This window comes from Hemiscyllium ocellatum, chromosome 9 (assembly GCF_020745735.1).
Source record: "Hemiscyllium ocellatum isolate sHemOce1 chromosome 9, sHemOce1.pat.X.cur, whole genome shotgun sequence".
Taxonomy (NCBI): domain Eukaryota; kingdom Metazoa; phylum Chordata; class Chondrichthyes; order Orectolobiformes; family Hemiscylliidae; genus Hemiscyllium; species Hemiscyllium ocellatum.
The window spans coordinates 98,325,666-98,345,032 of record NC_083409.1 but is presented as its reverse complement, the minus strand read 5'-3'; the positions used below and the strand labels follow the sequence as shown (position 1 = coordinate 98,345,032).

Genomic DNA, 19,367 nt, shown 5'->3' with positions numbered 1-19,367 from the left:
CCATTTTTGCTCTACTGTCTTCCCGGTTAGCCTCTGCTTCCAGTCTATTTTTGTCAGTTCCTCTCTCATGCCCTCATAATTACCTTTATTTAACTGTAACACCATTACATCCGATTTTGCCTTCTCTCTTTCAAACTCCAGACTGAACTCTACCATATTATGATCGCTACTTCCTCAGGGTTCCCTTACTTTAAGATCTTTTATAGAGTCTGGTTCTTGCAAAGCACTAGGTCCAGAATAGCCTGCTCCCTTGTGGGCTCCATGACAAGCTGTTCCAAAAAGCCATCCTGTAAGCATTCCATGAATGGTATGGTCCTGCCATACCAATTTGGGAAATGGTGAATATTAAACAATTGACAGGCAGAGGAGACTCCAATATATCCATTCTCAATGATGAGGGATCCCAGAACATCGATATAAGAATCAAAGCTGAAGCAATTGCACCTATCTTCAATGAGAAATCAAAGATACCAGTTTTTAGCCAATTGGATTTATTTCATGAGACATCAAGAAACACTGGACACTGGATACTAATAAGGATGTAAAGTTTGAGAATATCCTAACATAGTATTAAAGATTTATGTTGAGAATTAGCCATACCATAGCAGAACTGTTCCAATATCGCTACAATATTGATATTTACTTGACAATGTAGAAAACCCCTCAGCAAGGATCTATCTTCAAAAATGCAGAACAAAAATTAATCCAACTCATTATTGCTTTCCATTAGTCTGTTCTTGATCATTGGTCAAGTGATGAAAAGTGTTATTGAGAGGCCTATGTAGTGCACTCCCATAGTAATAACCTACTCACTGATGCTCATTTGGGATCTGCCAGAGCCACTGTGCTCTCGACCTCATTACAGCCTTGTTTTGTCCAAACATGAGCAAACATCAAGCTGAAGCGAGAGAGTGAGAGTGATTTATTTTATAACAAAGAGCAAATATGGCATCAAGGATTCCTAGCGATATTCAGGTTGATGGGAATCCGGAAGATTCTTTACTGGGAGTTATAATCAGCCCTGCGTATGTGGTATTGTAGGCCTAACCAACTTCAACTGTTTCATCAGTGATCTTCCCACCAACATAAGGTCGGAAGTGGAGGCTTTCATTGTTAATTGCACAATATTCCATTCCATTCACAGTTACTCAGATACTGAAATTCTCCATGTCCATATAGCAAGACTTGGACATCATTCAGCGTGATCTGATAACTGGAAATGACCATTTGTGCCACACATTGCCAATCAATGACCATAACCAGACACAGAGAATGTAACCATCTCCCCATGACATTCAATGATATGACATCACAGAATCCCTAGCTATCAACATCCTGGTAGTTACCACTGATCAGAAACCAAATCGGAGCAGTATATAGATTCTGTAGCCATAAGAGTAGGTCAGAGGCTGGGAATTGTGCAACAAGTAACTCACCACCTAACCAAAGATCCTGTCCACCTTTGGCAAGGCACAAAGGACGTAGCTTGTCAGACTTAAAGTATTCAGTGTTTACTTCCATTATTCGCTAACTCCAATAACGCAACTAATAGTTCTGAACTCCTTCACCCTGAAGGACAATACAAAAGTTATCATTAACTTCTTCACTTCGCAAGGTACCTGCCGATATTTCAGGATTTTGTTAGAGAAGTTAAAAGATGTGGATGCCAAGGAACTTTTAAACATCTGGGCTGGGCCTGAACAATGATCAATGAGACTCTTTCTGTTTCTACACAATTTTTTATTTTGCTTCAACCACTGTACAGCAGCATCCTTGCTCAGAACCCCTGTCACAGCAGATTATTTTTCAAATAAGATTTTGCCCCATCCACAATGTCTCATCATACAGTTATGAATAGTTTTTTTTCTACAATTGTCTTTGATATTCTTGAGACATTTAAAGCATTTCACATTAATGTAAATTATAACCTCTTTAGTGACATAGACAAACGGACACACAATTTCAGTGTGGCAATATCATGATAAATTGTAGTTAATTTAATTCCTGATGATAGTTAAGAAGAAATGTTTACCAGGACATCGGAAAAACTCAAGTCCTTCAACTTCTGTACATTTGCTAAAAATGGCATATAGCAATGGAATAAGAGATCAGTTTATATCTCAGCTGAATGATCTTGCTTCTAACAATGGTGGGATTCTATTGGTACTGCACAGAAATGTCGGAACAGAGTAAATAATTAAGCCTCAGTCCATTAACAAATGAGTGAGAGGCTAGAGGCCCACGTACTAATTCCAGCTAAAGGCCACACGCCATTCCATATAACAATCAAAAAAAATCTGGAAAGGAGGCAACTTAAATTTAAATTTCTTCAATTTTCTGGCTCCACTGGAACACACATCTCTCTTAAGAAAGGTAATCTGTTACCTCTGCGGGAGCTGGCAAGAACTATGATGCCTTTTAAGGCAGTAAATGGCACATTTCCCAGCGTAGACCAGGAACTATTCCAATTTCACGTCCTCTTGAATAGAAATTAACAGTTTAATTCTTCTGCAGGTCAGACTTTTCAGAACATGGGCTTGTATAAGTGATAACATTTGATTACAAATTTCTCAAGGAGAAATTCAAGTTAGTCGAAGGCCTCAGATTATTTAGCTACTTACTCTCCAGACAGACATTATTAAATCCAAGTTGCATTAGTTTTGATGTTAATGCAGTCATTTCATAATTCTTAATATTTAGTTTGTAAGATTGTAATTATTCTTCCATCAATCCTGAGCTTCCAGGCATACACATTTTGTTTACAGATGCTCATTATGAGTGATAGAACAGAGGAACATAGAACACTACAGCACAGGCCCCCGATGCTGGCCTTTCATCCTACTCTAAGATCAGACTGACCTACATTCCTCTCATTCTACTAACTTCAATGTGCCTGTCCAAGAATCACTTAAATATCCCTAATGTATCTAACTCTACAACAACAGCTGGTAGTGCATGCCATGCACCCACCACTCTCAATGTAAAGAACCTACCTCAGACATCTCCCCTAAACCTTCCTCCATTTACCTTAAAATTATGCCTCTTCATGATAGACATTGCTGCTATGGGAAAAAGTCTCTGGCTTATCCATTCTATCTATGCCTCTCAACATCTCGTATACCTCTATCGAGTCACTGCTCATCCTTCTTCACTCCGAAGATGAAAAGCCCTCGATCCTTCAACCTTTCTTCATAAGATATGCCCTCCAGTCCAGGCAACATCCTGGTAAATCTTCTCTGCACCCTCTCTAAAGCTTCCACATCTTTCCTACAATTAGGCAACCAGAACTGTACATAATATTTCAAATGTGGTCCAACCAGGACTCTATAGAAATGCAGCATAATGTCGCGGCTCTTAAACTGAATTTCCCTGCTAATGAAAGCCAACACAGCATACACCTTCTTAATAGCCTATGAACTCGGGTGGCATCTTTGAGAGATCGATGGACGTGGACCCCAAGATCCCTCTGTTCCTCCACACCGCCAAGAATCCTGCCTTTAACCCTGTATTCTACATGCAAATTCAATCTTCCAAAGTGAATGTCTTTACACTCCACCTTGAACTCCACCTACCACTTATCAACCCAGTTCTGCATCCTGTTAATATCTCGTTGCAGCCCTCCACACTATCCACAACTGCACCAACCTTTGTGCCATCAGCAAACTTACTAACCCACCCTTCCACTTCCTCATCCAAGTCATTTATAAAATTCACTCAGAGCAGAGGTCCTAAAACTGATCCCTGCGGAACACCACTGGTCACCGAGCTCCAAGCTGAATACTGTCCATCTAACACAGCCCTCTGTCTTTCATGGGCCAGCCAATTCTGTATCCAGACAGACAGGTTTCCCTGCATCCCGTGCATCCTTACTTTCTGAATGAGCCTACCATAGGGAACCTTATCAAATGCCTTGCTAAAATCCATGTACACCACATCAACTTCTCTACCTTCATCAACGTGTTTTGTCACATCCTCAAATTGGAAAAATATCCATTCACTGAGAAATCAAGAATTCTACAAATTTCACTGCTGCTGAGCATATAGGACACCAATTAAATAGCTGTAGGCTCAGATTCCACTGTATCAACCTGAAGACTCTAAGAACTTTTTAATCTGCATACTCTTTGTCTTCCTATTGTATTAGACACTCTCTCCCCTTTTAAACTTTACAACTGTTAAGTTTGTTGGATGATGTGTGTTTCTCAGGGTTAATAAATACTAAAATTTCTTGCTTTCACAAAAAAACTTTGTAAGTGACTCCTTAATTATAATCTCGTGACTCCATTTTAATTAACTTGTATGATAAAATTAATTTAACATTTTGTTGCAACAAACCCAGGGGGTTAAAACAGGAGAGCCAATTCATTCCTCACCTAGTCATTACAACCTTTGCAAGGAATTCCAATTCTTTACTGTTGAAGAACTAATTTCAGAACTTCCTCAAAGATTGTTCAGAATCTGGCTGTTTCTTCCTCTTCCCCAGAGGTGTACTACACATCAAGCACCTACTCACTGGCACAACTCCAGCTTTTTCAACTAGCTTCACCAAACTGGTGCTGTCCTCGCATTTCTTAAAGTTCCAATGTTTCTCAACTTCACAAAGCAAAAATAATTTGTGTGTATCTTCATCCTTGCTCTGAGTTACACTGAACTATTACTGGCACTTTTAATTCTTTTAAGATGCCCACTGATCCCAGGGTTTTTCTTGTTCCCTCATCAGAATACTTAGGTGCACTTTCCAGCTTCCCAAATTTTCCAAGTCCAAATGACTCAGAGCCTATTGCAGTACCACCTTTTCGAGATAAAGTCTCTTCTTGGTGCACCAAATATTTGACTGACTAGCAGCCTGAAGGTAGCAATCTTCTCCTCTGACTACCTCCATCAAGCTGCCTAAAATTTATTACTCAGTAGCATTCAAATGTAGCAACACATTGGAACATTCGGTTCCCTAAATGTTATAACTTTCACAGCTTGCTGCTTTGCCTATTGCAAAAAAAGATTTCATTTCAAAATCTGCAGTAAATTATTCAAGGACTGATTTCTTATTTCAAATTATTTCATTCCACAACCACCACCAGCCCTTACCTTTAGCCTCACATACCCGAAGCATTCTAAGTACAAGTTCCTTGGTTGACAACAATAAACATATGGACAACACCTGGAACCCATCAATATTGATGCTTCAAGTAAAGATCAACACACATTTTAAATATTTCGTAGTCCTGTATTCAAAGTACATATCCAGAGGAATTAATCTTCTGTGAACACTATCCTTCACTTATACTCACTCCTGTTCCCTTCAAAGTCTTGTAAAATGTACCCCTGATTATTAATGTATCATATAGATTTTATCATCTAAAACATTACTAAAGTTTAAATGAGATGTACAATGTAATTCCCCATTGTCATTCTATTTACAGGTCCTACTTTGTCCAATGCGATGGTAAATGCAGGCCTTACTACATTCCAGAAGATAGAAGACACAAATGCAAGAGAATTAGAGCTGGTATTAATTTATTAATCCATATTAATAAATCTTCCATAACATTTTTTCATGGAATGTTCTGTGCATCTTTTATCATTTTTCCTCTTGCTCCGTGTGTTTCTGATCATTTGTCTCTCGGGTATTATTTGGTTATTACAAGTTTCATGAAGCATCATTAAGTCCTGTTTATGGAATAAGACCATAAAATATAGGAGCAGAATTACACCATTCAGCCCATCAAGTCAGCCACCCCCATTCCCCTGCCTTCTCCCCATACTCCTTGATCCCCTCGCTAAGCAAGAAGTTGTCTATCTCTGTCTTAAATACACTCACAGTTTTGGCCTCCATAGCCTCTTGTGGCAATAAATTTCACAGATTTTACATTTTTATTGAACCTGGTTTCACCACCTGTCATAGTGGGAGTTGAACCCATGCCTAATCCTCTAGATTGCTTGTCAGATGGCATTACAACCACACCACCATGACTCCACATGCCATTGAATGTCAAGAGGTAATAGTTAGATTCCTGCTTAGTGGAGATGAACATTTCCTGATACTTGTATGATGCACATGTTACTTGCCAATTTTGGCCCAAACCTGGGTATTGTCCAGGTCTTGCTGCATTTGGACCTCTTAAATATTTGAGGAATCACAAATGGTACTGAACATTGTGTAATCAACGGCGAACTAACTTCTGACCTTATAAAGGAAGGAAGGTCATTGATGAAGCAGCTGATAATGGTTCGACTCTGGACACTACCCTGAAGAATTCTTGCAGACATTTCCTGGAACTGAGATGACTGACATCCCACATTTCCCTTTGTACCAAGTATGACTTCAACCAGGGAGATTTTTTCCTGATTTGCATTGACTTTAATTTTGCTAGGTTTTTTAATGCGACACTAATGATATTTTCCAATGTCAAGGGCAGTCACTCATACCATACCTTGGAAGTGAGCTAATTTGTCAATGTATGAACTATGGCTTTAATGAAGTCAGGAGTTTAATGGTCCTTGCATAATACTCTGAGCTTCAGTGAGCTTCAGATTATTACCAAGCAAATAATGCTTGATCAGACTGTTGATGACACTTTCTATAACTTTACTGGTGATCAAAAGGGCAACAATTAGTTGGGTTGGATTTGTCCTCCTTTTTATGCACAGGACATACCTGGACAAGTTTCTACATAGTTGGGTAGATGCCAGTGTTGTGGCTGTACTTCAACAGATTAGCTTGGAGAATAGAGAGTTGTGAAGCACATGTCTTCAATGTTATTGCCAGAATGTTGTTTGATGCCCATAGCCTTTGCAGTATCCAATATCTTCAGCCATTTCTTGATAAGTACAATGAATCAAATTCCCTGAAAACTGACATTTGTGATGCTTGGAACCTCTGGAGGAAGCTGAAATGGCTCTTTCACTTGTCATTGTAGCTGAAGATTATTGTAAATGCTTCATCCTAGTGCTTTGCACTGAATTGGAGAGCTCCCATGTTATTGGGAGTGGGGATACATGTGAAGCCGTTTCCTCCTCCAATCAGCTGTTCAATTGCCCACCACCGTTCACAACTGTATGTGGCAGGACTGCAAAGCTTAGACTAGGTCTGTTGTTTGTGGATTTGCTTAGCCTTGCTTATTACTTGTTGCTTATGCTGTTTGGCATATAAATTGTCCTGTTTTATAGCTTCATCAGGGTGACCTCTCATTTTAGGTTTGCCCAGTGCTGTTCCTGGCATGCGCTCCTGTGCTTTTCATTGAAACAGAGTTGATCTCCTGGCTTAATGATAATGGTAGAGGAAGGATATGCTGGGTCATGAGATTGCAGAATTTATTGGACCATAATTCTGCTGTTCCTGATACGCTGTGATGCAACATGATACCCAATCCTGACTTGCTGCATCTGATTAAAATCTATCACGTTTGGCTCAGTGGTAGTGCTCAAAATAGAGAGGTTGTCAATGTGAAGACATGACTTTGTCTCTACAAGCTCTCTGGGGTGGGCACTGTGGACAGGTGTGTATGCAACAGGCAGACTGGTGAGGATGAGATTGAGTATATTTTCACCACACTGTATAGATCTGTTTACCATGTGTTGAAATATTTGTCACATTTTTACACAATGACTCAGTTTAGATTCAAATACTTTTTATTGCATTATAGTCAATACATAAAGGTTCTATGAAAGGGGAGAATCATGGTCATTGTTATTTTTGTAGATTGTAAACAGACATCCTCCTTTTGGAAACCAAATAAGAGAATCTGTTCTTCATCTCCCAAAGTATGAACTCAGTGTTGAACAGGTAATCTTTGGATTATTGGTACTGTGGGATTTCCTTTGTAGTCAAATGGATGCCCAATAGTATTTACAAGAAAAAAGTGATTTGTTCATATTTTTGCTTGTTATAATTGTAATTATTTATGACTTAAATTCTTTATACAAGGAAAACTTTTGATGATTCATGATAGTTAAATCAAGTATTCTTCGTGTTTAAAATAATGCTACAAATCACAAATAGAATATTTCCTTCATTGATGTTTTTAAGCTCTTTGATTATTAGAAAATAGATTATGCATTCATTAATTTGGATTTTTTTTTCTTTTGAAGCTTGCAAGATACCATGATTCAGTGGCAGAAATCATTGTGAAAATTACCTTAACAAATTACCAACAACTATGGGAAAAGAGAACAGCACCTGACAATCACCACGTTTCTCTAATCATAGGAGATGCAGACAACCAAGTTGTTTATAAACAAAAAATCACGCAAGTATCTAAATCTATTAAGGTGCAGCATCATCTGGAAGCTTGCAAATGGAAATAGTTAATTTTTCAAAACTTATTTGTCAGGTTTAAAACCTCAACTGTGTGTCTGCATTCAATCTACATTGGTATTAAAACTACCTGTTTTTTTGTCAGAAACCATTTCTCGATTTTTTTAATACATATGCAGTAATCCCATCCAAGAAATCAGTCTGAATTCCCCTTGGTTGTGCATCAGACCTGTTTTACTGCGTGAGCTGAAATAATTAACCCTTATGTGATGACACTGATGATTTGGATTTAGAATTATTAATCTTATTCAGGCAAAATTCCATTTTTGGGGCCACTAGCAAATGGCAATGTAGTACAGCATGATATTTCGTCCAGAGCTTTGGGATACTAGTGCAGATGCATTAGGTAGCAGAAGACTGCAATGGTAGAATAATCCCACAAAAAGATGTTAGTGCTGAAATTGAGGGGAATAAAAATATGTCAGTGGCTTTGAATTTGCCCACTGATCCTGAAAAGATGATTCACAAAATATTTTGCTGCTGACCTGTTTTTAAGTTGACAATATTATTGTTTTCCTATTGACTAAATTGCTCAGTTTAGGTCTGAACATGATCATTATATTTAACTTTTTGGTTGGTAGATGTATGTGGCTTGAGGAGAGCAAAACTATGGAATGTAGAAATATTATATTACTTTTAATAACTGTATTAAGCCTTAATAACTCAGGAAACCCATCTGGAAATTTATTGTTGCACACCAAAATACCACCACTACTCATGATGTACAGAGGCTAATGCCATCCCAGGACAGACAGTTCTCTAGACCCATTCATTTTCTTTCATATCCAAAATAGGGAATAGGGTCTGCTTTACTTTCGAGACCATTGATTATACACAATTGAATGACTTTCCCGCCATCAGATCACTGATTTTTTTTTCCACTAACTGATCCAATAACTAAATTACCTATGCAGCCAATTAGGTATTTAATTGCAAAGTTACAGGCACCGGATCTGTCTTTTTTATATCTGGAAGTGTTCTCATGCAAAATTTCATCACTTCCATGAAATCACCATATCTCCATGACTTTGGTTTTGTTTTTAACTATAAACCACCACCACCAGTAATCACCCATGCATCCAATTAGAAGTTTACATGCAAAGCCTGTTCTGGGCAATGCAAACCATTAAAAGTGAGATTGTGTTGGGAGATTGAGGAGGAACTAACTCAAAATGGAGTTGGAGGGGGAAATAAATGCATCTCCCATGGTGCCCACCTCTCAAGACATTGAGAGCATTAATGGATGCTGTGTGCTCCCTCTCCAGGCAAACCCAGGCACCAATGTAATCATGGAAGAGATGCAGACAGTTGGCCTTCATACCTCACCACGTGGAGCTATTTATAGCAAGTCTAGTCAGGCACAGGAGCAGACCCACAAGGAGGTCCTCCGATCTGACCACACCGGATACCCAAAAAGATCAGGAGCATAGGGCTGACGTGCAAACAAAAACACAATAATAAAAAAAAATGTTTCAAATAACTGAACAGGGAATGAAACCAAAATACATTTGATCCACAGTCTCCTCAGCACCACAAAATAAATAGTTGGGATGACAATCCATGAAGAACAAAAATCTGCTATTATAAAAGGGACAGCTTCATCCTTCACCCAGGTCCCACATAAAGAGCTCTCCATTGGGAATAGGGTCTGCCTTATTGTTTTCATACTTAGAAATGCTATCACACACAACTGAACAACCTTCCCACCACCAAATCCCCATGACTGTTTTGTTAACTACTAACCACCACCACCAGTAAAACACCCAGATAGTGGAAAAGCTCAGGCAGCATCTTAGGAGGACAGTCAACAAGCATAAGCTTCTTGGATGCTACACTTTTCCAGCACTTCATTTTTTGATCATGAAACAGTTGTCAATTGCCAGAAAAGAACCAATTTGGTTCACTAACATCCTTCAGGGAAGGAAATCTTCCAGCCTTACCTGGTCTGGCTTAAATATTGTTGCACACCCACAACAATGTAATTGACTCTCAGCTGCCCTCTGGACAATGAGGGATGAGCAACAAATGCTGACCCAGTCATTGACACTCACATCCTGAATTTAAAAAAAGCATCAAAAATGAGAAAGGGGCCAGGGAGCACAAAAAGGGACTAAATCAAAATGAAGTTGCAGGGTGATATAAAGCACTGTGCCCCATGGTGCCCACTCATCTCTAAAGGTATTGAGAGCATCACCTTCTCCAATAATACCTAGACACAAACATTACTGCAGAAGAAGGGCAATTAGCAGAGAAGAGGGTCTCCTTTGTAAGGGATTCAGGCAATGAGTTCCAGCTGGGCAGGCAGCTGCCTGGAATCAAGGGAACTCACACTCAATGAGCTCCATAGGGAGATTAATTGTGAATCCCTGTGGGCTTTTTAGTAGTTACCACAGCCAAGAATAATTTTATTTCCATGAATACCCCAGTGTAGAATCCATGCTGTTGCTGGGCTAATATCAACTGGACCATAAACAATTGCAGGAGAAAGTGAGGACTGCAGATGCTGGAGATCAGAGTCAAGAGTTGGTGCTGGAAAAGCACAAACAATTGCAGCAATCTCCTGAACTGAGATGTCATATAGTTTGCAGAGCAGTCTCCTGAAAGGCTGCAACATGATGGTAATCCTATCTCACAGAATAGGAAATTCTACCAATGTAGAAGCAAATTACAGCAGATGCTAGAATCTGTATTGAAAATAACAAGTGCTGGAGATCACAGCGGGTCAGACAGCATCCATGGGAAAAAAAACAACTAGTATTTCAAGTCGAAACGATTCTTCATCAGAGCTCTGATGAAAAGTCATCTAGCCTTGGAACGTTAGCTTGCTTTCTCTCAATGGATGCTGTTGGCCATGCTGTGATCTTCAGCATTTGTTGTTTTCGGGAAATTCTACCAATGTTGCAGTAAGATTAGAAGAGCTGTGAGCATTGCTAATGTGATTGAAGTGTTATAATTGATGTGCTTAAGAAGCCCTTGGAACAGCCTGGGAATTTTACAAAGACATTCAAGTGGTAGAGTAGAGTCAGAGTAGGCTTCCAGCAGATCCTGTCTTTTTGGGCTATTACCATTATCATCCAGGAGCCCCAGACCCTTAAATACCACATGTATGAATCAGGTGGGGAAGAAACAGTTAAGACACTCCAAGCATATGCAGGAAATTCAGATGCTGTCTCACCCAATGTGAAGTGAGATTCTCCTTCATGATCCAAGCCAAGAAATGAGAAAAGAATATTTCTGTTCTAAATACCTAAGCACCAATTCGATTAGTGCACTTCTGAATAATGCACCAGGGTACTAATCCTGATTTTGTCCTATCATTAGAGATTCAGCCCTGCTGAAATCAGGAAGCTGGATGAAGAAAATTGAAGTTAAAAGGGCCTTCAAAGGTGAAGAATTAAGTGTTAATCTTATAAGTTCTGAATATGGTAAGTCAAGTTTATGCTGTCAGTGTAATTTTTTAATCTATATTTAAAGAACAACAATTTCAACAACTGAGGACAGAACCCTTTGACAGTTTCCAACTGCTGTGATATCTCCTTTACCAGTTTATAAAAGAGCTCTGTTTAATATAATACTGACAGTTGTAAATTGTATGTCATTACCTCGAGTAGTTCAGTTTCTGCAGTTATTCTTCTGACCAGTTTTGCCTTTGTTTAGCTGTTTCACATTATTCCATGCATCTTTTTTTAATGCATTCTGGAAAGTTTGCAATCTCTGTTTCTTAAAATCTAAAGATGAAGACCTGCATCAGCAACAAAATAACTTCAGAACATACAAGAAAAGTTACTAGCTTACATTTCTGGCACTTTTCACAACTTCAGAACATTCCAAAACACGATAACGGGAACCAATAGCCTAGACAGTTGCTAGACTGGTAATCCAGAGACCAACTTTCTGGGGACTAGGTTCAAATCCTACCATGGTAGATTTTAGATTCAGTCATAATCTGGAATTAAAATGTTGATGATTGCCATCAAATCATTGCGAACATCTGACTCACTGATGTTCTTTTGGGAAAAAAAAATGCCATCCTTAACTGTGATTCTAGAACCACAGCAATGTAGTTGACTCATAATTGCCCCCTAAAGTGGTATGGCAAATCACTTAGTTGTATCAAGTTTAAAAATTTGTGATTGTACCTATACAACTTGCACTGGTACAAGAATGCACCTCATCACCACCTTATTTAGGACAACTAGGCATTAAATGCTGACCCACATCCGTGAGTGAATAAACAAACAGAAATGAGGTAGTGACCAGGAAAGCCTTTTTTGAAGTTGATCAATAAATATTGGCCAGGTCACAAGCGATAACTCCCATGCTGTTCTTCAAAGCTGTGCTAGGGGATCTTCTACATCTACTTGCAAAGGCAGACCATGCTTCATTTAGCATTTCATTGAATGTTGCACATGATAGGAAGAAACTGCAGATAACATTGGATACAAATGTCTATGAGCCCTGACAACATGCTAGCAGTAGTACTAAAGACTTGTGCCCCACACTAGCCTAATGGCTATGGCACAGACTAGTTGATGACATGGAAATTGTCCACTCATAAGTCAAACTAACCACAGCCTTCTTGAGGGCAATGAGGGGTCAGCAATAAATGTTGGACATGCCTTCGATGTTCACAAACCAAGAATGGGTATATCAGTAAAAGGAGAGCCCCACTGACTGTGTAGCACTTCTTCTGAATTGCCCATGTCTTGGAGTTGGATTTTAGCCATACCCTATGACTTCGCAGTGAGTGCTCCCACTTGACACCTGGCTGACATGAGCATTAAGAACATCCTTAAGATTTTTAGCCAGGAGAAATAAAATTATGTGCTGACCTTGACAGGATTGTGCCCTGTTGGACCCTGACATCAGAACCTTCCACTGTTGTGGAAATAATTACTCAGCAGTGATTGACCTGCATGGACTTTAGTAAGGTATTTGACAAGGTTCCCCATGGTAGACTCGTTAACTAGGTTAGATGACATGTAATACGGGGACAGCTAGCCATTTGGATACAGAAGTGGCTCGAAGGTAGAAGACAGAGGGTGATGGTGGAGGGTTGCTTTTCAGACTGACCAGTGCACCGCAAGGATCGGTACTGGGGTCCACTGCTTTTCATCATTTATATAAATGATTTTGATGTAAACATAGGAGGTATAGTTAGTAAGTTTGCAAGTGACATCAAAATTGGCAGTGTAGTGGACAGCGAAGAAGGTTACCTCAGAATACAGCGGGATTTTGATTAGATGGGCCAATCTGTGAGTGGCAGATGGAGTTTAATTTAGATAAATGTGAAGCGCTGCATTTTGGAAAGGCAAATCAGGACAGGATTTATACACTTACTGGTAAGATCATGGGGAGTGTTGTCGAACAAAGAGACCTTGGGGTGCAGCTTCATAGTTCCTTGAATGTAGAGTTGCAGGTAGTTAGGGTAATGAGGAAGGCTTTTGGTATGCTTGGCTTTGTTGGTCAGAACATTGAGTATATGAGTTAGGAGGTCATGTTGTGGCTGAACAGGATATTGGTTAGGCTACTTTTGGAATATTGTGTGCAGTTCTGGTCTCCCTCCCATAGGATGGATGTTGTGAAACTTGAAAGAATTCTGAAAAGATTTACAAGGATATTGCTGGGATTGGGGGATTTGAGCTATAGGGACAGGCTGAATAGGCTGGCGTGTTGGAGGCTGAGCCTCACTCTCTGCAACTGGATCCTCAGTTTCCTGACCTACAGGCCACAATCAGTGAAGATTGGGGACAATATTTCATCCTCACTAACACTCCACACTGGAGCCCTTCAAGGGTGTATACTCAGCCCCCTACTGTAGTCACTGTATACCCATGACTGCATCACCAGATACCAGACTAATCAATTTACAAGTTCGCTGATGACACCACCATAGTCAGTCGAATCTCGATGACGACAAAACAGACTACAGGTGGGAGGTGGAAGACATGGAAAAATAGTGCACTGAGAAGAACCTAGCTCTCAGTGTTGGCAAAACCAAGGATTTTTTGCGGAATGTTACTCATGCCTCTCGACACATTAACAGCACAGAGGTGGAACGAGTGGAGAGTGTCAAGCTCCTGGGAGCATCATCCACAACAAGCTTTCTTGAACTCTTCATGTGGATGCAACAATGTCTCATCTTCCTCAGACAGCTGAGGAAATTTGGCATGGTGGTGAATGCCCTTGCAAACTTTTATAGGTGTGCCATCTAGAGCATTCTATCTGGATGTATCACTACCTGGTATGGCAACTGTATCATTCAAGATCAGAGATGGTTACAGAAAGTGGTGAACTCGGCCTGGACAATCACAAAGGCCAACCTCTCATTGACAGAATCCATCTACCAGGCCCGCTGTCAAGAAAAGGCTGCCAGCAATCTCAAAGATCCATCCCACCCTGGCAATGTTTTTCTACAACCTCTACCATTGGGGAGAAGATACAGAAGCCTGAACACATGCACCAGCCGGTTTCATAACAGTTTCCACCCGACTGTTGTTAGAATACTGAATGGACTCACAAACTCTTAACATTCGCCTTTACCTGTGTTTTTCTTTTCGTCGCTGTTTACCTATTATGTACTATCTATGCTACTTAACTCTGTGATCTGCCTGTACTGCTCACAAGACAAAGCTTTTCACTGTGCCTCGGTACACGTGACAATAAATTCAATTCAATTCAATTCAAGGTTATGGAGGTTTATAAAATAATGAAGGGCATGGACAGAGTAAATAGACAAGGTCTTTTCCCTACAGTGGTGGAGTCCAGAACTAGAGGGCATAGGTTTAGGGTGAGAGTGGCAAATTTAAAAAGGACCTAAAGGGCAATATTTTTATGCACAGGGTGGAGCGTGTTTGGAATGAGCTGCCAGAGGAGACTTGGGCCAATTACAACACTTCAAAGGCATTTGGACGGTTATATAACTTGGAAGGGTTTAGACGGATATGGGCCAAGTGCTGGCAGATGAGACTGGATTAATTTAGGATATCTGGTGGGCATGGACGAGTTGAACCAAAGGATCTGTTTTCCTGCTGTATTCTGTGACCCCAATTTGACAATGAGTGGCTGGAGGAAAGACTTGCCACCTAATTAAGGCAAGCTCGCATTACTGGAGGACCAATAATAGGCCCTTCAGCATTGAAGAAAGTGCATGCTCCTTTTTCAGGTAAGGGAAGGGTGGAATTTTGAGGCATCTCTCTCCACCAATTTATGGTTTACTGTAGTTGTGGCTATGTTTGCTGAGCTGGGAAGATTAGATTCCCTACAGTGTGGAAATAGGCCCTTCCAGCCCAACGAGTCCACACCATCCCTCCGAAGAGTAACCCACCCAGACCCATTCCCCTACTCCTTACTAATGCACCTATCACTATGTGCAATTTAGCATGACCATAGTTCTCGTTGCATTGTTTGGCTGTTAGGCATCTGCGGTTGAAGTTGCTGGGAATATCCGTTTAGATTAGATTCCCTACAGTGTGGAAATAGGCCCTTCAGCCCAACCAGTCCACACTATAGATTCCCCAGAGTAACCCACCCAGACCCATTTCCCTCTGTCTAATGCACCTAACACTATGGGCAATTTAGCATGGCCAGTTCACCTAGCCTGCACATCTTTGTGATTGTGGGAGGAAACCTGCACAGACACAGGGAGAATGTGCAAACTCCACACACAAACAGTCACCCAAGGGTGGAATCGAACTTGGGACCCTGGTGCTGTAAGGCAGCAGTGCTAACCACTGAGCCACCGTGCTGCCCTACTTGGTGAAAGCTATGTAGAGGTGCAGATCAGAAGTGCTGCAGTGTGTTGTATCTCTTTTGAACAGGGTCCTAATGCAGCTTCTCTTGTGTGTATTCGGGTAGTTGAATTTGTAGATTAGGATCTGGTCCGTGTGTGTGTGGCTTTTGTGTACACTCTTGTAGTGCATTCACCATTCTGTGTCCTACCCACCATCACATCCAGGAATGGGAGTTTGCTGTTGATTTCCTCCTTTCTCATAAATTTGATCCCTGTGAATGTGGTGTTGATAATCTGATACATGTTCTGGATCTCTGATCTCTTAATAATTACAAAAATGTCACCCACATATCTGATCCAAAGTTTGGGTTTGTGGGAGGGTAGTTTGTTCCCACTTTGCATAACTGCTTTTGCTACCATCCTGGAGATGAGTGAGCCCATAGGTGTCCCATTGATCTGTTCATATATTTGATTGTTGAATAGACCAGATCCTGAACTATATCTGCAGATGCTTAACAAACAATGCAACAAGGACGTGCCACAACCCAACACACGAGCCATACTACCTTATATAAAAAACATCTCAGAACTAACAGCCAGACTTCTCTGCCCACTCAGATTCATGACAACCCATAAACTGACAGCCACACTCAGACAACAACTCACCAGAGCAAAAGACCCTACACCCATCATGCACAAGGCTAATGTAATTTACAAGATTCTATGTAAAGACTACACAAAACACTATATAGGACCAACTGACTGACAATGAGCAAACCACATCCAGAAACACCAACTAGCCATTAAACGCCATGACTAGCTGTCCCTGGTAGCCATAGACACAGATGACAAGGACCACAAATTTGATTGGGACAACACAACAACCACAGGACAAGCTAAGCAGAGGACAGCCAGAGAATTTCTAGAAACAAGGCACTCATTCACAGACTCTATGGACCTAGACCCAATGTACCAACCACGACAACAAACAACCGGAAGCAGGAACGGAACTAAATAAGTTCCAGAAGACACAATACAACAGAGCTTCACAGGAGGTTCCAAAGGACTGAAGATACCACCGAGATAGGGGACAAAACATCTGTAAATCAACTTCCCAGGTGAACGTACCCACAACTACAGAAATCGGCACATGAGCTACAAATATTTATGCCTTCAAATAAAAACAGTCCTTAGCAACCAATAATTGAAGAGAAGGAATCCTTCAAAGCATGTTCTGCAGCTGCAACTGAAACAGGTTCATGTGATGAGCTTTGAAGTTTGCCTGGAGCTCTGAGCACCTGATCTATTACCAGGAAATGGAATCCCAGCTGTTACCCTAGTCCCTGAAAGACTGAGAGTTTCAGGTGACTTCTGAGAATAGGTCTTGATAGGTCTTTAGGGAAACTGAATTAATTCTCTCTGTGCAACCACTGTGATAATCGTCTGGTTGTTGACTTCCTGGTTGGTGGCTTGATATTCTGAGCCCACTTGTCGCATGCGCACACTCAATAGGACTAAAAAATCCAATTCTTTGAGTCAAATTTCCTTTCTCCTGTCAGAAAGTGTTTAGATCAGGAATTTTACTTGTCCTTCTAACTCTGCTATGTTCCTAACCCAGATTCCCAGTGACATATGCTGCAGCATAAAAAGAGAGTTAAACCATTTAAAGAGAAAAGAATAATTCCAAAATAAAATCTGTGGAGTTTTTATGTCCATACTCAAGTTAAAATGAGTCATAAAAAAGATGAACAGAACTCCAGGTTTTTGCCAATCTGTGATGTGGGGGTGCCGCTATTAGACTGGGGTGACAAAGTTAAAATCACACAACACCAGGTTATAGTGCGACAAGTTTATTTGGAAATACCAGCTTTCAGACTCAAGGCTTTATAAAAAAAAGTGACATCTCAGCTCAAACAATGTAGGTAGTCAATCCATGTAATATTTTATAAATTCCTACTTTGGAAATAGAATCAGTCTGACTCAAGATTGGGACACAGACAGATCTAACCTCATACCTTCAATGCATTGTCTGAGCTGAGATGTCACCTTTTCTTTTAGAAAACCTTAAGCTGTCTTAAATTTGACTTAAAAGAAGTTCTGGGATTTACATATTGATGAAGCAAAACCTGCAACCCATTCTAAAATATTAAAGACTTAATAGCAATCTAGGTTTGTTCAATATATCATTTTAGTTGTATGACACTGTCATCTTTTGCTATAAATTCTGTCTCTTATGATCCTGTTCCAAAGCTACCTGATGAAGGAGCAGCGGTCCAAAAGCTAGTGCTTCCAAATAAACCTGTTGGACTATAACCTGGTGTTCTATGATTTTTTAACTTTGCCAGTTAAACATGAAAATGCAGAAGTTGCTGTCCAAAAGTCTGTGCTTCTCTAAAGGGTGCATACCCTACACATTTCAACCAAACTGAAATCACTGAACTGATGAGAATTTGCCCTATTATGCTGTTTGTCTGACTGTAAAAAGTTATGCCATGTTAAATGAGGCATAACTGGTCTATTAAAGGCACGCTAAGTTCAAAATTACTTATCTAAAATCTTTGTTTCTGAAACTGATTTCATATTGGTGAAATGTTGAATTTCTCCATTAGGTAAAACAATTCAACTTTTTAAAGAAAGTTTGTAAAATTTCTTTTTAATATTTCAGTTTCAACCTTAATCCCATTTGTATATATGAATCATTTATTTTGCTTTCTAGAATGTGTAATAAAAAGTGAAGGATAATAAATACACTTGATTCCTGGTTAACATATGAAATCAGAACTGGGTAGTTACGAAGCAAAATGCTATTTCCATCAATTATCGGCATGCCTTTTGCATTGCATGCAGTTCTTCTTAGAGCAATTCACTTGTGCTCAACAAAATAGTGTAATATCATAGGGATGTTCATTCTACAAACTTTGGCTTTCAGCACAAATTACCAGTGATAGCGTTGACAAAGATGAAAATTAATCCTGCTTTTAATAGGAGGATGCTTTAAATGGAATCTATTCTATTCAATTTCTGCTGTACTTATAGAGTCATAGAGTCATAGAGATGTGCAACAGGGAAACAGATCTTTCAGTCCAACTCACCCATGTCCACTAGATATCCTAAATTAATCTAGTCCCATTTGCCAGCACTTGGCCCATCTCCCTCGAAAACCTTCCTATTCATATACTCATCCAAATGCCTTTTAAATATTGTAATTGCACCAGCCTCCACCACTTCCTCTGGCAGTTCATTCCATACATAGAACATCCTTTGCATAAGAAAGTTGTCCCGAAGATCCCTTTAAAATCTTTTCCCTCTCACCTTAAACCT

The 19,367-nt window shown here is 40.0% G+C and overlaps 1 protein-coding gene across 1 annotated transcript in view; it reads left to right on the top strand.

Annotated features, from left to right (window-relative positions):
* The window catches only part of hfm1 (helicase for meiosis 1), a 192,005-nt gene that overhangs the window by 160,844 nt on the left and 11,794 nt on the right, over window positions 1–19,367 (top strand). The window contains exons 24-27 of the mRNA XM_060829604.1: window positions 5,421–5,506; window positions 7,700–7,783; window positions 8,089–8,246; window positions 11,636–11,739. Coding sequence (XP_060685587.1) covers window positions 5,421–5,506; window positions 7,700–7,783; window positions 8,089–8,246; window positions 11,636–11,739 — 432 coding nt within the window. The remainder of the gene's footprint in view (window positions 1–5,420; window positions 5,507–7,699; window positions 7,784–8,088; window positions 8,247–11,635; window positions 11,740–19,367) is intronic.